This window comes from Spermophilus citellus, assembly GCF_964194105.1.
Source record: "Spermophilus citellus genome assembly, chromosome: 6".
Lineage (NCBI taxonomy): Eukaryota > Metazoa > Chordata > Mammalia > Rodentia > Sciuridae > Spermophilus > Spermophilus citellus.
This window is the reverse complement of record NC_138187.1, coordinates 81147140-81164561: the sequence shown is the minus strand read 5'-3', so window position 1 is coordinate 81164561 and position 17422 is coordinate 81147140. Positions and strand designations below refer to the sequence as shown.

The 17422-nt window shown below is 34.7% G+C and overlaps 1 protein-coding gene across 7 annotated transcripts in view; it reads left to right on the top strand.

Moving 5' to 3' along the window:
• ARHGAP21 (Rho GTPase activating protein 21) overlaps positions 1-17422 on the top strand; it is a 140097-nt gene that overhangs the window by 85191 nt on the left and 37484 nt on the right. For all 7 annotated transcript variants that reach the window (XM_081297759.1, XM_081297755.1, XM_081297761.1 and 4 more), the window contains exons 5-7: positions 3105-3197; positions 4884-4962; positions 14480-14534. In XM_081297759.1, coding sequence (XP_081153885.1) covers positions 3105-3197; positions 4884-4962; positions 14480-14534 — 227 coding nt within the window. The remainder of the gene's footprint in view (positions 1-3104; positions 3198-4883; positions 4963-14479; positions 14535-17422) is intronic.

The following is a 17422-nucleotide window of genomic DNA, read 5'->3' as shown; positions in this document are numbered from 1 at the left end:
AAAAAGTAATTTTCCCTGTTTGGGTTTTCATAATTCAGGATCAGGCTTTTAGTTTTGCATGTCCCAGAAATATACTTGCAAAAACTAAAGACCCAGGAGCTGGGTGTGGTGTCACATACCTAATCCCAGTGACTTTAGAGGCTAAGGCAGGAGGATCACAAGTTTGAGGCCAGTCTAACTAAGCAAGACCCTGTCTCAAAATATATATTTTAAAAAGAGCTGGGGATGAGGCTTAGTGGTAAAGCACCTCTCGATTCGATCCCCAGTACCAACCCCCACTCATCTCCACCCCAAACAACTAAAGACCCAGGAGATTGAATGACACATTTTAAATTTGATACTTTTTATCAAGTTCCAGCAGAATTGAAATCCACCTATGTTAAAGAGGACACTATTAATGTTACTCTGTCCTGTTGAACTCAAAACTTAAGTGAAAAGAAGTATATTTCTTAGTGAAACTGGTTTATATTTGAGGGATACTTGGGGACAATTTTCTCTTGTGTAGCAGAATTAGATATCTAGGTAGAATTGATAAAATCCAGAAAAGAAAATGAACAAAAACCAAAAGTGCAACTCTCAGGAGATGTAATGGTGCTTACAATAGGATTGGCTTCTCTTTTAATCTGTTCCATCTTCATATGTTTTCAGGCATAGTGTATTGAGAGATTTATCAATGGCAAAGTATCTCTGACTTTACAACGGCAATCATTCAAAATTAGTATTTCCTTTATAGACATTAGCACACCAAATTATTTTGGACCACCTCTGTTCTGTGTAAGTGAACTTTTCTATCAGAATTTCCAGAAGTCACCCCATTGCTACCCAGCCAAGTTTTTATTATTTTGTAGACTTCATTACTAGTCATTTACATTTTGTATTTTTAAATATAAGTATGGTATAATCACCTTTGAGACACAGTGGACTAGAAGACAGCAGTTTAAAAAAAAAAGTCTCATTTGTTATATAACTCTTTCCATCAAAGCAGTGTCTTGATATGGTAAATCTTATTGAATCCTCAAATCTCTAGCCAAGGAGATAGATGAATTTCCTCTAATGCCACCTGTTGTAAATGTTGGCTTGGCCATAGAAGGACCTAGTCTGATTAATTACCACTTGATTCGAAGTCAATGTTTGCATTTAAATTGAAAAGAACTTTTTTCCTTTTAAATTATAGTCATCTTTCACATAACAGCAATATATTCTGAGAAGCTAAGTGCTTCGTTAGGTGATTTTGTTGTGTGAATGAAAATAGTTTGTACTTACATAAACCTAGATGTTGTAGCCTGCTACACACTACGCTATATGGTATAGCCTATATGTGGCCTATTCCTTGACCAAAACTCATGATGCAATTCATGACTGTAATTGTTAATGGACTACTGGTAATCAATACAGCTCAACAAATGGATTACTTTCAGTTACTTTTGAAGCAACATAGAATGTCATATGTCAAATTTAGACCTGGGTTCAAGCCCCTACTTATCCTCTTTGCAAGTCTTTTTTCTTGTGAGACAAATGGCAATTTTTGTTGTCAGGCAAATGCCCATCTTGAAGGCTTATGTGAATTAAATAATACATTTATTTAGTAATTATTTAAATGCCTGCTGTATGTCAGGCATTGTTGTAGGTGCTATGGTTATCAGTGAGCTTGCAAAACTTCCTGCACTTCATGTTAGTGGGAATGCCGTACAACAAATCTGTAAGTGAATACAAATGTAATTTTAGTCAATAAGTAAGAAGTTCTATGAAGAAAATAAACCTGGCACACAGAAAATTTCAAGTGGCAAAGCAGGGATTTGAACACATGTCTACTGACTTCTGAAACAAAAACAATTTGTAGTTTAATTAGCTGAGTGTGATTAGAGGTACTGATAGATATTTCATCATTAAAAAACGTCTTCAGAGCTACCTTTGTGTATACACTGTGATAAAATTTAGTTTTGTATGCAATAAGCTACGAATTCTTTATATTCACAATCATTTTCTGCCCAGCATTGCTATTTAACAACAATCATTTTCTGCCCAGTGTTGTATTACTCTACACATGTATATACCTCATTTTTGTGGTTATATTCTTCTTTGAGTGTCCAAACTGAATGTGTCTTCTACTTCAGTGGTTCTCAAACTTCAGTGTGCATCACAATCACCTCAGAGTGACTAATTCAGTAGATCTGGGGAGGGGTCCACAGATTTGCATTTCTAACACATTTCCCAGGTGATACTAATGCTGCTGGTCTGGGGACCACACTTTTAGAACTCTTATCTACCTTTTTTGTCCTCCCACAGTAGTTATGATAGTATTTATCAGTTAGCCAAAGTGTCCTCTCATCTCTCAATCTTCTGTTGACTTCTATTTTACTGAAACTGTTTTGCTCAAATTTTAGCATGTATAAAGATCACCTGGGAAACTTGTTAACAAAGCAGATTTCTGTTTGGACTTCAGAACATTCATTTTTAGCAAACACCTTAGTTGTTAATGCAGATGATCCATGGACAACAGCTTGTGAAATCCTGACTGTATGACAGAGTTGATCATGTTCTCATTTCCATGACTATGTTTTGTATTTGTCTGTTTTTTATAGTATACAGATATTTATATGTATGTCTTTCCTCTCCCAGTATCCTTGAAGGGAAGAAACCTCTTGTTCATCATATTTTAATACTTAGCACAATGCAGTAATTAAAAAGCAGTAGCCTGGCACTTCCTGTATAATGAACTTTGCCACTTGTTAGCTGTAAGTCCTTGGAGAACTTACTTAATCCCTCTGACCCTCAGTTTTCTTTTTTATGCAATAGTGGTTGTAAGACTTACTTACTATGAAAATTAGCAGTTTTAAGGTATGTATAGTGTGTAGTATAGTAATTGACATACAGAATGTACTTATTAAATGGAAACCATCAAATGTAGCTTTCACTGTGTTATGGAAGAAGCAAAATAAATGTTAGAGTTAATGAAAACCCCTATTTTGTGACTTTATCATCCAGATTCAAAAATATGCTTTTATTGCCTCCTCAGAAATCCCCGCTTGTCTGAATTAATATTTTGGTATTTTGATAAAATATTGTGAAGTAAAATCATGCCTTGGGCTTTTTCTTTCCCACAGGAAAACAAAGAAACCGCTTGGAACCAATGGATACCATATTTGTTAAACAAGTTAAAGAAGGAGGACCTGCCTTTGAAGCTGGATTATGCACAGGTGCTGATAATTTGCTTTAAACAAAACCTTTTATTTTTACTTCATTTCTTCCTTCTTCCACTTTTTTTTTTTTTTTTTTTTTTGAAGTTTGGTAGTGCTGAGGATTAACCCAGGGCCTTGTGCATGAGAGGCAAGCACTCTACCAACTGAGCTATATCCCCAGTCCCTTCTTTCACATTTGTGTGTTCCACATTTTTTCTTTTTCTTTTATGAGTTTGTCCCTTTTTCTTTGTGTCTAGTTATATGTTTGATACTAAAATAAATGGGTTCAAAGAAAACTAATAAATTGATAAATTGTTAGTTACCCCACACATAACAGGCTTAATGGCTCTTATAAAGATCTATTTTTCATATATTGAAATCATATATATTGAATCCTACAGAGGATTACCAGATAGCAAACTGATGGAAGATATTTATTTGACATAATTGAAATAATTTCAGATCTCCAAGGTCTGGAAGTTGCCTGATCAGCCAGAGGTGAATTAATTCATTTTCAGCACAAAGAGTGGCTTAGGTTTCCAGGTAGCCTCCCTTGATCTACAGGTATCAGTGGATGTGATCTAATTAGTTGAATCTAGTGGCTATTTCCTCTAAAATATTTTATGATTTCTGGTTTTAATAAACTAAGTAGAGATGTCATAGATGAGTGAATGTTTTAAAATAGTAATTCTTTTCTGCCTTGGGTAAAAACATGAAATAATTTAAAATGGGAATCAATGAAAATTTTATTGTCTTGAATAAAATGTATTTTTAGCTACAAATAATAGCTAAGATTTATTAAAATACAGTGTTAATGTAAATCTTAATTATCCTTCTCATCATACTTAAAGTAAGCCTAATATGTATGTTAGTGTTCATATGGTATTCCATTATATAGAATGTAACTTCTATGATATTGTCAGTGTCACAAGATAGAGAAGCTGAAGTGAGATCGTTGAGAAATACAGAGTAATTTTTTCCCCCTATTTTCCTCTGTCCTTTCTCTCCTTGTCCATTATCTCTCTTTCCTTTTTTTTGTTCCTCTGAGTTTTTCTAAGTAATACAGTGTTTTTCGCCATTAAAATGAAGAACAAATTAATATATAGAGTCAAAAAGCGTGTGAATACCCATTTTAGTTTTATAGTACAGACAAATCAATAAATCATATATAGATCAAAAGAATACTAAAAGAAAATCAGCTGTACTAAAATTTGAGGACACTGATGAAATAAAAATCATCAATTTTTTGAAACTACTGAATAATGTTCTCTATCAGATATGACAGTGTAACCGGAGAGATAACTAGTAGTTCCATAACTCTGAAAACAACTGACGGGGATATTAGTAGTGTAGCTGTGATACATGGTGACTCTACCTTTTGAATTTTCTAAATTCATCAGTGTCAAGAACTCTTATTAGAATGTGGCTATATTTCATAAGTAGCTGAATATATTTAGATTCATTTTTGTAAAAGGTACTTTAAAATATATGAACAAAGATATATGAAAAATAAGGACATTTTCAGGGCTGGGATGCAGCCCTGGAAGAGCTGGGTAGAGCACTTGCCTAGCATGTGCAAGGTCCTGAGTTCAGTCCTTAGCACTCGGGGTGGCGGGGGTGGGGAAGATGAAGAAATATTTTAAAATAATTCTAAAGTGACTTTCTTTAAGACTTCCTCATGTGTCATTTTATTCCTCTTTGAAGGTGACCGAATTATAAAAGTCAATGGAGAAAGTGTTATTGGAAAGACCTATTCCCAAGTAATTGCTCTAATTCAGAACAGGTAAGATTCTTGAAAATGAATTGATTTATTTTGGCCAAAGACGGGTTTTATAAATCAGTAGCAAGCAGATTTAATAGCCTCATATTCCTATAAGGAATTGGATGACATGGCAATTGGAACTTTGCTTTGTAGTAGATAATATATTTGAAAGTTGTCAAGTATCACCTACCTAAGGATAACTTAATAGGTGGCTTTGCTTTGGCAAATTTGTCAGATTTGCGATTAAAATCCTTTTAGATTCTGACGGGGCTGGGATTGTGGCTTAGAGGTAGAGTGCTTGCCTAGTGCTGTTGAGGCACTGGGTTCGATCCTCAGCACCACATAAAAATAAATGAATAAAAATAAAGGCATTGTGTCCACCTACAACTAAAAAACAATTTTTTAAAAATCCTTTTAGATTCTGGGAGGCACACATTTTAGATTTACTGTAAATTTCCAATTTTTTTTGAAGTGGCAAATATATAATTTGTTTAAAGTAACTGTAAAGAAATACCTAGTTGGGCTGGGGTTATGGCTACATGGTAGAGCACTTGCCTAGCATGTGTGAGGCACTGGGTTCAAACCTCAGCACCACATAAAAATAAATAAACAAATTAAAGGCATTGTGTCCATGTGCAACAACAACAAAAAATTTTAAAAAAAGAAATACCTAGTTGATTTTAAAACCTCTTACTAAGATACTTTAATTTTCATATGTTTTATTAAAATTAATATATCTTGGGCTGGGGTTTTAGTTCAGTGGTAGAGAACTTGTCTAGCATGTATGAAGTACTAGGTTTGATCCTCAGCACCACATAAAAATAAGTAAATAAGATAAAGATATTGTGTCCAACTACAACTAAAAAGATATTTTAACAAAAATAATTTATCTTACTGATATCTTTTTGAATAATCTTTTTGGCTTAAATTTATTCATTTGTTGTAACCAACAGAGCAAGACGTTCCTTTTTTAGTTTGTTTGCCATAATCTGTAGAATGATAGAATTTTGAGTTATAAAGGTAAATACATATTTTTAGGCCTCAAAAATAATGGAGTTGAATGTACTCTGTTTCTTTTACCCATCAAATTTTAAATTACAAGTGAAGAAATGAAAAGCCAAAGAGGTCGCTATAATTGAGTTTCTGTCAGTACTAGGTCATAAGGGGCTAGGGTTGTCACTCAGTGGTAGAGTGCTTGCTTAACATGCATGAGGCACTGCGTTCTATACTTAGCACCACATAAAAATAAGCTATCTACAACCACAAAATAAATAAAAATTTTAAAGATAAGAATAGGCCATGAATCTGGGTCCAATATCCAGATCACCAGTCTATTCTAACAGGTCTTTTCATGTTCAAATACTATAACTTTTGGATATTTAATGGTTCTTGTCAGACTCAACTGTCTACAGCTTGATTGAAGGTTTTATTTTCTAATTTTTTTTTCAAGCTCCTCTAGCCATGTCTAAAGCAGTTCATGCTATAATCTAAATTATTTATGGTAATGCCCTAAGAAATTGTCATTTTTGAATTTAAAATTAAATGACATGATCATGATTAATTGAGATCAGAGTATTCTCTTTAATGTCGTTAATATTTAATGAGATTCTTAGAGAAAACAACTCTTTAAATCTTGCCTCTTAATGTTGGTGGTGAATTTAAGGCCTCTATGAGAGGCATTTTCTTTTCCTCATAATTGAGATCATTCATAAATACAATAATATTTTGTCTATAATTTAAGGATTTTTAAGTGTATTTGTTAATATCTCTTTAAAAATATTATTTTCCCAAGTAATCTTTGTTTTCTTTAAAATGTACATAATCCCATTGTTATTGGTATAGATCTTTCAGAGTAATAATACTTTGGAATGATAGTCTTTTAATTTTTTTGCAATAAAATTAATTTAAAAATTAGAGAAACACTTTTTCAATGATCGTATTTTCTTTTAAAAGTTTTATTTCTTTGTCTACAGTTGGTAGCAAATCTCCTTGCAAGAGAATTTTTCAAAACAGTAGTGTTTATTTTCTGCCAACTCTGAATATTGAAATACAAGTACCTCCATCTTTTACTAGTTAACTTTATTAGAACCTGTGGTTCTCATTGTTATACCATTCTCCGAACATTTATAATCCTAAAAATAATGGTTTAAACCTACCCAAAAGAGATGGATTAATTTTAAATTTACTGTGTCCCCCCCCCCTTAATCTTCCAATTATATTGGGGGAAAATATGATTTTTAGTAGATTAGCTATTGAAGCACTTGGTGGAGATAGCACCACTGTCCTTGCTGTATCTAAATGTAATTCCGGATCATGGGATTCCATTTAATTTATCCCTTTTGTGGTGCTGGGATAAAACCCAGAGTCTTGCACATGCTAGGCAAGTGCACTACCACTGAGCTACACTTTCATCCTCCTTTCAACATTTTTAAAGCTAGAGAAACTTCTCTATCGTGTTATTTATTTATTTTCTTTATTGGTTGTTCACAACATTACAAAGCTCTTGACATATCATATTTCATACATTAGATTGAAGTGGGTTATGAACCCCCAATTTTACCCCAAATGCAGATTGCAGAATCACGTCGGTTACACATCCACAATTTTACATAATGCCCTATTAGTAATTGTTGTATTCTGCTACCTTTCCTATCCCCTACTATCCCCCCTCCCCTCCCCTCCCATCTTCTCTCTCTACCCCATCTACTGTAATTCATTTCTCTCCTTGTTTATTATCCCATTCCCCTCACAACCTCTTATATGTAATTTTGTATAGCAATGAGGGTCTCCCTTCATTTCCATGCAATTTCCCTTTTCTCTCCCTTTCCCTCCCATCTCATGTCTCTGTTTAATGTTAATCTTTTCTTCCTGCTCTTCCTCCCTGCTCTGTTCATAGTTGCTCTCATTATATCAAAGAAGACATTTGGTATTTGTTTTTTAGGGATTGGCTAGCTTCACTAAGCATAATCTGCTCTAGTGCCATCCATTTCCCTGCAAATTCTATGATTTTGTCATTTTTTGTTGCTGCATAGTACTCCATTGTGTATAGATGCCACATTTTTTTTTTATCCATTCATCTATTGAAGGGCATCTGGGTTGGTTCCACAGTCTAGCTATTGTGAATTGTGCTGCTATGAACATCGATGTGGCAGTATCCCTGTAGCATGCTCTTTTAAGGTCTTCAGGGAATAGTCCGAGAAGGGCAATAGCAGGGTCAAATGGTGGTTCCATTCCCAGCTTTCCCAGGAATCTCCAAACTGCTTTCCAAATTGGCCGCACCAATTTGCAATCCCACCAGCAATGTACAAGTGTACCCTTTTCTCCACATCCTCGCCAGCACTTGTTGTTGCTTGACTTCATAGTGGCTGCCAATCTTACTGGAGTGAGATGGTATCTTAGGGTGGTTTTGATTTGCATTTCTCTGACTGCTAGAGATGGTGAGCATTTTTTCATGTACTTGTTGATTGATTGTATATCCTCCTCTGAGAAGTGTCTGTTCAGGTCCTTGGCCCATTTGTTGATTGGGTTATTTGTTATGTTATTGTCTAATTTTTTGAGTTCTTTGTATACTCTGGATATTAGGGCTCTATCTGAAGTGTGAGGAGTAAAAATTTGTTCCCAGGATGTAGGCTCCCTATTTACTTCTCTTATTGATTCTCTTGCTGAGAAAAAACTTTTTAGTTTAAGTAAGTCCCATTTGTTTATTCTTGTTATTAACTCTTGTGCTATGGGTGTCCTATTAAGGAATTTGGAGCCCGACCCCACAATATGTAGATCGGAGCCAACTTTTTCTTCTATCAGACGCAGAGTCTCTGATTTGATATCAAGGTCCTTGATCCATTTTGAGTTAACTTTTGTGGATGGCGAGAGAAAGGGATTCAGTTTCATTTTGTTGCATATGGATTTCCAGTTTTCCCAACACCATTTGTTGAAGATGCTATCCTTCCTCCATTGCATGCTTTTAGCCCCTTTATCAAATATACGATAGTTGTAACTTTGTGGATTAATCTCTGTGTCCTCTATTCTATACCATTGGTCCACCCGCCTGTTTTGGTACCAGTACCATGCTGTTTTTGTCACTATTGCTCTGTAATATTGTTTGAAATCTGGTATCGCTATACCGCCTGATTCACACTTCCTGTTTAGAATTGCTTTTGCTATTCTGGGTCTTTTATTTTTCCATATGAATTTCATGATTGCTTTCTCTATTTCTACAAGAAATGCCGTTGGGATTTTGATTGGCATTGCATTAAACCTATAGAGAACTTTTGGTAATATCGCCATTTTGATGATGTTAGTTCTGCCTATCCATGAACAGGGTATATTTTTCCATCTTCTAAGATCTTCTTCTACTTCTCTCTTTAGGGTTCTATAGTTTTCATTGTATATATCTTTCACCTCTTTTGTTAGGTTGATTCCCAAGTATTTTATTTTTTTTTGAGGATATTGTGAATGGAGTGTTTTTCCTCATTTCCGTTTCAGAAGTTTTGTCGCTGATATACGGAAATGCCTTTGATTTACGTGTGTTGATTTTATATCCTGCCACTTTGCTGAATTCTTTATTAGTTCTAGTAGTTTCTTTGTAGACCCTTTTGGGTCTTCTAGGTATAGAATCATGTCATCTGCAAATAGTGATAATTTAAGTTCTTCTTTTCCTATTTTTATGCCTTTAATTTCTTTCGTCTGTCTAATTGCTCTGGCCAGTGTTTCGAGAACTATATTGAATAGAAGTGGTGATAGAGGGCATCCCTGTCTTGTTCCAGATTTTAGAGGGAATGCCTTTAACTTTTGTCCATTCAGAATGATGCTAGCCTGAGGCTTAGCATAGATAGCTTTTACAATGTCAAGGTAAGTTCCTGTTATCCCTAGTTTTTCTAATGTTTTGAACATAAAGTGATGCTGTACTTTGTCGAATGCTTTCTCTGCGTCTATGGAGATGATCATATGGTTCTTATTTTTAAGTCTGTTGATGTGGTGAATAACATTTATTGATTTCTGTATATTGAACCATCCTTGCATCCCAGGGATGAATCCTACTTGATCATGGTGCACAAATTTTTTGATGTGTTTTTGTATTCGATTCGCCAGAATTTTATTGAGGATTTTTGCATCTAGGTTCATTAGAGATATTGGTCTGTAGTTTTCTTTCTTTGAGGTGTCTTTGTCTGGTTTCAGAATCAGGGTGATGTTGGCCTCATAGAATGAATTTGGAAGAGCTCCCTCTTTTTCTATTTCCTGAAATAACTTGAAAAGTATTGGTATTAATTCTTCTTTAAAGGTTTTGTAAAACTCCGCTGTATACCCATCCGGTCCTGGGCTTTTCTTGGTTGGTAGTCTTTTGATGGCTTCTTCAATTTCATCCATTGATATTGGTCTGTTCAAATTGTGTGTATCCTCCTGACTCAGTCTAGGCAAATCATGAGACTTAAGAAATTTATCGATGTCTTCACTATCTTCTATTTTATTGGAATATAGGTTTTCAAAATAATTTCTAATTGTCTTCTGTATTTCTGTAGCGTCTGTTGTGATATTGCCTTTTTCATCCCGTATGTTAGTAATTTGAGTTCTTTCTCTTCTTCTCTTCGTTAGCATGGCTAAAGGTCTGTCGATCTTATTTATTTTTTCAAAGAACCAACTTTTTGTTTTGTTAATTTTTTCAATAGTTTCTTTTGTTTCAATTTCATTGATTTCTGCTCTGATTTTAATTAATTCTTGCCTTCTGCTACATTTGCTGTTGTTTTGCTCTTCCTTTTCTAGGGCTTTGAGATGAAGTGTGAGCTCATTTATTTGTTGGTTTTTCCTTTTTTTGAGGAATGACCTCCAGGCGATGAATTTCCCTCTTAAAACTGCTTTCATTGTGTCCCATAGATTCCGATATGTTGTGTCTGTATTTTCATTTATCTCGAAGAATTTTTTGATTTCCTCCTTTATGTCTTCTGTAACCCATTGATCATTCAGTAACATATTGTTCATTTTCCATGTGATGTAGGATTTTTCCTTCCTTCTTTTATCATTGATTTCCAGTTTCATTCCATTATGATCAGATAAAATGCATGGTATTATCTCCACCCCTTTATATTTACTGAGGTTTGCCCTATGGCATAATATATGGTCTTTTTTTTTTTTTTAAAGAGAGAGTGAGAGAGGAGAGAGAGAGAGAGAGAGAGAGAGAGAGAGAGAGAGAGAGAGAGAGAGAGAGAGAATTTTTAATATTTATTTTTTAGTTCTCGGCGGACACATCTTTGTTGGTATGTGGTGCTGAGGATCGAACCCGGGCCGCACGCATGCCAGGCAAGCGTGCTACCACTTGAGCCACATCCCCAGCCCTATATGGTCTATTTTTGAGAAGGATCCATGTGCTGTTGCGAAAAAAGTGTATCCATTTGATGATGGTTGATATATTCTATATATGTCAGTTAAGTCTAAGTTATTGATTGTGATATTGAGTTCTATAGTTTCTTTATTCAACTTTTGTTTGGAGGATCTGTCCAATGGTGAGAGAGGTGTGTTGAAGTCCCCCATAATTATTGTGTTGTGGTCTATTTGATTCTTGAACTTGAGGAGAATTTGTTTTATGAATGTCGCAGCACCATTTTTTGGTGCATAAATATTGATAATTGTTATGTCTTGTTGGTGAATGGTTCCTTTTAACAGTATATAATGTCCTTCTTTATCCCTTTTGATTAACTTAGTCTTGAAGTCGATTTTATTCGATATGAGGATGGCCACCCCTGCTTGCTTACGAGGACCGTGTGCGTGGTATATGTTTTCCCATCCTTTCACCTTCAGCCTGTGTATGTCTTTTCCAATCAGATGTGTCTCCTGGAGGCAGCATATTGTTGGATTTGTTTTTTTAATCCATGTTACCAGCCTATGTCGCTTTATTGGAGAGTTTAAGCCATTAACGTTTAGAGTTACTATTGATATATGGTTTGTACTTCCTGCCATGTTTGATTATTTATCTCTTTTTTTTTCTAATTTAGTTTGTTTCTCCATGATGAGCTTTCCCCCCGTCCTCTGTCTTTACCGAGGCACTTCCCGCTGATGGTTTTGGTTATTGTTTTTCATTTCTTCCTCATGTAGAGTTTTGCTCAAGACGCTTTGCAATGCTGGTTTTCTGGCTACAAATTCTTTTAGCTTTTGTTTATCATGAAAGATTTTTATTTCGTTGTCATATCTGAAGCTTAATTTTGCTGGATACAGAATTCTTGGTTGGCATCCATTGTCTTTCAGTGTTTGAAATACGTTGTTCCAGGATCTTCTCGCTTTCAGCGTCTGTGATGAAAAATCCGTTGTTAACCTTATTGGTTTACCCCTGAATGTAATCTGCCTCTTTTCTCTTGTAGCTTTTAATATTTTCTCTTTGTTCTGTATATTGGATATCTTCATAACAATGTGTCTTGGCGTTGGTCTACTGTGATTTTGTGTGCTCGGTGTCCTGTATGCATCTTCAATTTGTATATCTGTTTCCTTTTTCATTTCTGGAAAGTTTTCTGTAATTATTTCATTCAGCAAGTTACTCATTCCCTTGGTTTGAATCTCTGTACCTTCTTCTATCCCGATGACTCGTAAGTTTGGTTTTTTTATCTCATCCTATAACTCCTGGATGTTTTTCTCGTGATTTTTTACCAGCCTTTCTGAGTTGGCTAGACTCTTTTCAAGATGATATATTTTGTCTTCATTATCTGACGTTCTGGCTTCTACTTGCTCCACTCTGTTAGTGATATTCTCAATTGAGTTTTTAATTTGGTTTATCGTTTCCTTCATTTCTAGAATTATTGTTTATTTTTTATAATCTCTATCTCCTGATAAAGATGCTTAACTTCTTCTTTTATCTGTTTATGTAATTCATTCTCAATGTGTTCTTTCGCTGCTTGAATTTGCTGTCTTGTATCCTCTTTAAGGTTCCATTCCATCTGTCTAAGGTGTTCCTTGAGTTCTTTATATGACCATTTTTCTGATGACTCTAGGACCTCCTGAATATTTAGGCTGTCCTGCATTGTTTGTACTCCTTTTCTTCCTTGCTTTTTGAAGCTGCTCATGTTACTTCTTGTTCTGTTTGACTGATGAGTTACTGTTTACTCCTATAAATTTATTAGATGCTTGGGAGGAAAGGTATTAGAAGGGAAGGGAAGAAGTCACTGTAGCTGCAGGTTTCAATGAAGTTATCTCCTCCGCCGCAGTCTGATGACGTCAGTTCTCTGCCATGGTGGTATCTCTTGCAAATGGCGACAGTTCGTTTCCCTTTGCCAGGCGACAAATGCAATGAGTGGGTCCTTACTGTCTCTCCCAAGCCCCGTTTCAAACCTGTGGCCACTACCTATGAAGGCTCGGTAGGCATTTACCTCCGTATGATGAGAAGGGCTGACTAGTTGTTTCAGCTGGATGGATTAGTGCTGAGTCACAGCTGTTTGTCTGTGGGAAGCAGGCGAACGGGAGCTTGAATTCAGCCGATCCGGGCTCAGAGTGTGTTCTGAGAGGCCCAGACTGTTTGCCCCAGATCCACGTCAGCTCAGCATTGCCTAGTGATCCAGAGAAAACATTCAGCCTTTGTTTTTTTGGGGGGGCGATTGGCTTATTTCACTTAGCATGATATTCTCTAATGAAAGGACCACTTTTAAAATCGGCAGCTCGACCAGCCCCCGCTGCTTCTGCTCCCAGGAAGATGTCCGAGCGCCCAGAGTGCAACCCCAGCGCGAACCCTCTATTGTGTTTAACAGAAATTTTATAGCACAAAAATAAATAAGGCTTTGAGCTTTTCCTGAAAAGATTCTAAAATTAAATCACAGCATGAAAGCAAATAGTTGAGATATTATTGGTTATTAAAAATGAATCATTTCACTAGTTGCAATGGTGAACTGATTTGCTTCATTTATGAAGCCAAGAGGCAATATTTAAAATCAGAATGTTTAGTATTGCTTAAAGTGTTGTATTTGAGAGCCTAGAGGTGGTAGAGCGTATGCTTCGCTTGCTGAAGGTCCTTGGTTCAGTCCACAGGACCACACATACACACAAATAGTTAAATTTGAGGGTTCTTATTTATTTTAACAAGTTTATTTTTTTTTTAGTTGTTGATGGACATTTATTTATTTATTTATTTGTGGTGCTGAGAATCAAACCCAGTTCCTCACACTTGCAAGGCAAGTTCTCTACCACTGAGCCACAATCCCAGCCCCTATTTTAACAAGTTTTAACTTGATAATAGACTGTGTGATAAAAATCTCTTAATTTCTTTATGACTTGAATAAAATAATAAATAATAAGTAATGGTGTATTTCTAAATTTGAAGCACATTATAAAGAAGACTTGATGAGTAGTAAAGACATACGGCAGTGCGCCCTTTTTTGTACATTATTTTTCCTATATAGAAATGACTTATTTTTGTTCTAGTGATACAATCTGGAAAAGTAAAAATTAAAAAATAATTAAACTCTGAAACAATTTAAAATATATTTCTTAGTTAACTCTTTTTTCTTTTAAGTCTTTTGTATACATTTCCCCCTCCCCTAAAATAGTATTTGTATATATTCAATTTCAGTGATACAACATTGGAACTTAGTGTTATGCCAAAAGATGAAGATATTCTCCAAGTGGTAAGTTTTTATCTATTCAAGTATGAATTGTTTATAGTCAGAAATATTAATAAAATAGTTTTGAGATGAAGGTGGATTACATTTTAAAAAAAGATTATAGAAAAAAGTCCTCCACTTTCATTTAGCAGAGTATAAATTTGTTTACATTTTGTAAAAACAAAAAACAAAAAATACTAGTCAATTATTTTCAATTAAGTGACAAGAGAATTGAGTGATATTGATTTCACAGTGAACGCTCAATGTTGTCCTTTAGGATGAGACCAGCATTATATCTAGGTAATGCTTTGAACAAAAGCCAAATATCAGAGTGCAAGTGCATATCCATAGGAATTAGATTTTTAGAAAACATACAAGCACAGAAATTTTATGAAAGCCATTTCCTAATGTTATAATAACTATCACTGTTTAAAATTACCAAGCAGTTTTGTTAAGAGTATCAATTCATTCCATTAGAAGTATTGGCCACAGTGAATTGGATGTATAACTTAAGGAAAATATATGCTATGCTAGGAGAAATGAAATTATGTACGTGAAACATGTTTTTCTGATTTTTATGAAAGGAAGAAATGTATTGGAATACTTAACTCCTTTATTTAGCTTCAGTATTTCTGAAAGTAAATTTAAGGTGATAAAAATGTAAATTTCATGCAAAACATATTTTCTTTTGATTCACTTTGTAGTTCAGTAGATAAAGTACACTGAGGAAAGCACTTTAAATAACATACTGGCCTCCAATAGATCTAGGAAATAGGAATGGACACTGAAGTATTTTTTAAAATTCTTTTTTTGTGTGTGTGAATAATTGAGTTTTTTCTTATTACTTATTTCTTATAACTTATTGCTTATTTTTCTTATTACTAAATTAAGGAATAAATATCAAAATAGATTCTACTATCATGTGTAACTAAAAAGAACAACTAAAACAAAAACAGGGAACTTAATTTGAACTTAGCTAAAAAAAAGTCCTAAATAATCTTCTGTATAATTTTTTGTTTACAAAAAAGTTGCTCATGTGGATCCTTGATTCTCATTATTCATGACATGTAAAATATAATAAACTGAAATCTCTGGAGATCAACACAGTGTTTTCAAGGGGTGTTGATTTTACATAGAAATGACTTATTGCTGGTAACAGATTACCTTTCTGAAGTACACAGTTCTGTGGGATTGGGGAGGCTCAAGAAGGAAGGTGCATGGGGTTGTGGATTTAGCTCAGTGGTAGAGTGCTTCCCTAGCATGTGTAAGGCATTGGGTTCCATCCTCAGCACCACATAAAAAAATGAAATAGTGGAGCTGGCGTTGTGGCTTAGTGGTAAGAGCACAATGCCTAGCATGTGTGAGGCCCTGGGCTCGTTTCTCAGTACCACATATAAATAAAAGAATAAATAAAGGTCCATCAACATCTAAAGAAATATATAAATAAACAAATAAAATAGCAGTATTGTGCCCATATACAACTATAAATAAATAAAGGAAGGAAGGAAGGGAAGAAGTTGCAGCTGTCTGCAGCAATTTTCTTAGGCACATAGATAGTTACAGATTACCCACCCTGATAATTCAATATGGTATTAGAGCAGCAGCCATTGAAACCAATGGTTGTGAGTCATTAGACTAGAAACAGGATGTTCCTCTAATCCTCTTCTGTACAAAGTACTAGAAGGTAATGTATTAATGTAGTGAAGGCTATACCTTGATTCAGCCTTGAAATTTGAAAACTTGAAGACAGACTTGACTTCTCAAACTGAACTGATTTCTCATCTTTAATCCACTCTTTCCTTGCCAAGGTAAAAGCATTGGTTAGATGCCTTTTAGAAAGAAGAGCTTGTTTCTAGAATGAATGACATTATACTGAATTTCTAAGGAACGAATTAAATGTAGAATTCCAATGTAACCCATTGTGCAGTAGATAGAAAATTGCAAACCACTTGATGCAACAAAAAGAATTTTCTAGTGATATGATTAGTGGAAATTAAGTTACTTTGTCTTGCTCTATTTTATTTGTAATGGGTAAATTTAAAATAAAGGTAAAAATGCAATTGTTACAAACATAGGGGAAAGTAGTAGCTGACATGAGCATATAGATCTTCAAGGCTCATCAGTAAATATTTTGGTATACTGTAACATAAAATTCACTTTTAAAACATGTTATTTGAATTATTTTAATCATTAAAGTGTAAAAGCACATGCCCTTAATAAAATAATAGAAAACTCAAAAAAAGGGTTTTTGTTTTGTTTTTGTTTTTTTTCCTGGTGATACTAGGGATTGAAACCAGGGCCTTGGGTATGCTAGGTAAGCACTCTACCACTGAGCTATGTTCCCAGTGAAGAAAATTTTGTTTTTTGTTTTTGTTTTTTGGTACCTGAGATTGAACTCAGGGGCACTCAACTCACTAAGCCACATCCCCAGCCCTTTGTTTGTATTTTATAGAGACAGGGTCTCACTGAGTTGCTTAGGGCCACGCTGAGGCTGGCTTAGCACTCACAGTCCTCCTGCCTCAGCCTCCCCAGCTGCTGGAATTAAAGGTGTGAGCCACTGTGCCTGGCCCAAAAAGTCTGTTTTTAAACCTTGCCTTAATTCATATTTTAATGTACTTTAATTTATTAGGAAGCCAAATGAATGTGTGTATTAATTACATATACATATATAATTAATATGTATAAATATATATAATTAATACATTACACATTGTTCTACAAAGGACATTAGGCTATGTCAACTTCTTCTTTGCATAAACTGTTTTTCACTAGAAAAATACAAGTGTCAATTTTTAGAGCTATTATATAACAGAGTTTGGGATTTTAAAAAACCATATGTAGAAGTACTATGTCTCTAGCCCAGATCCTTGAGCTAAAATATTTTATTAAGAATCTTCAGGAGTACTTAAGGA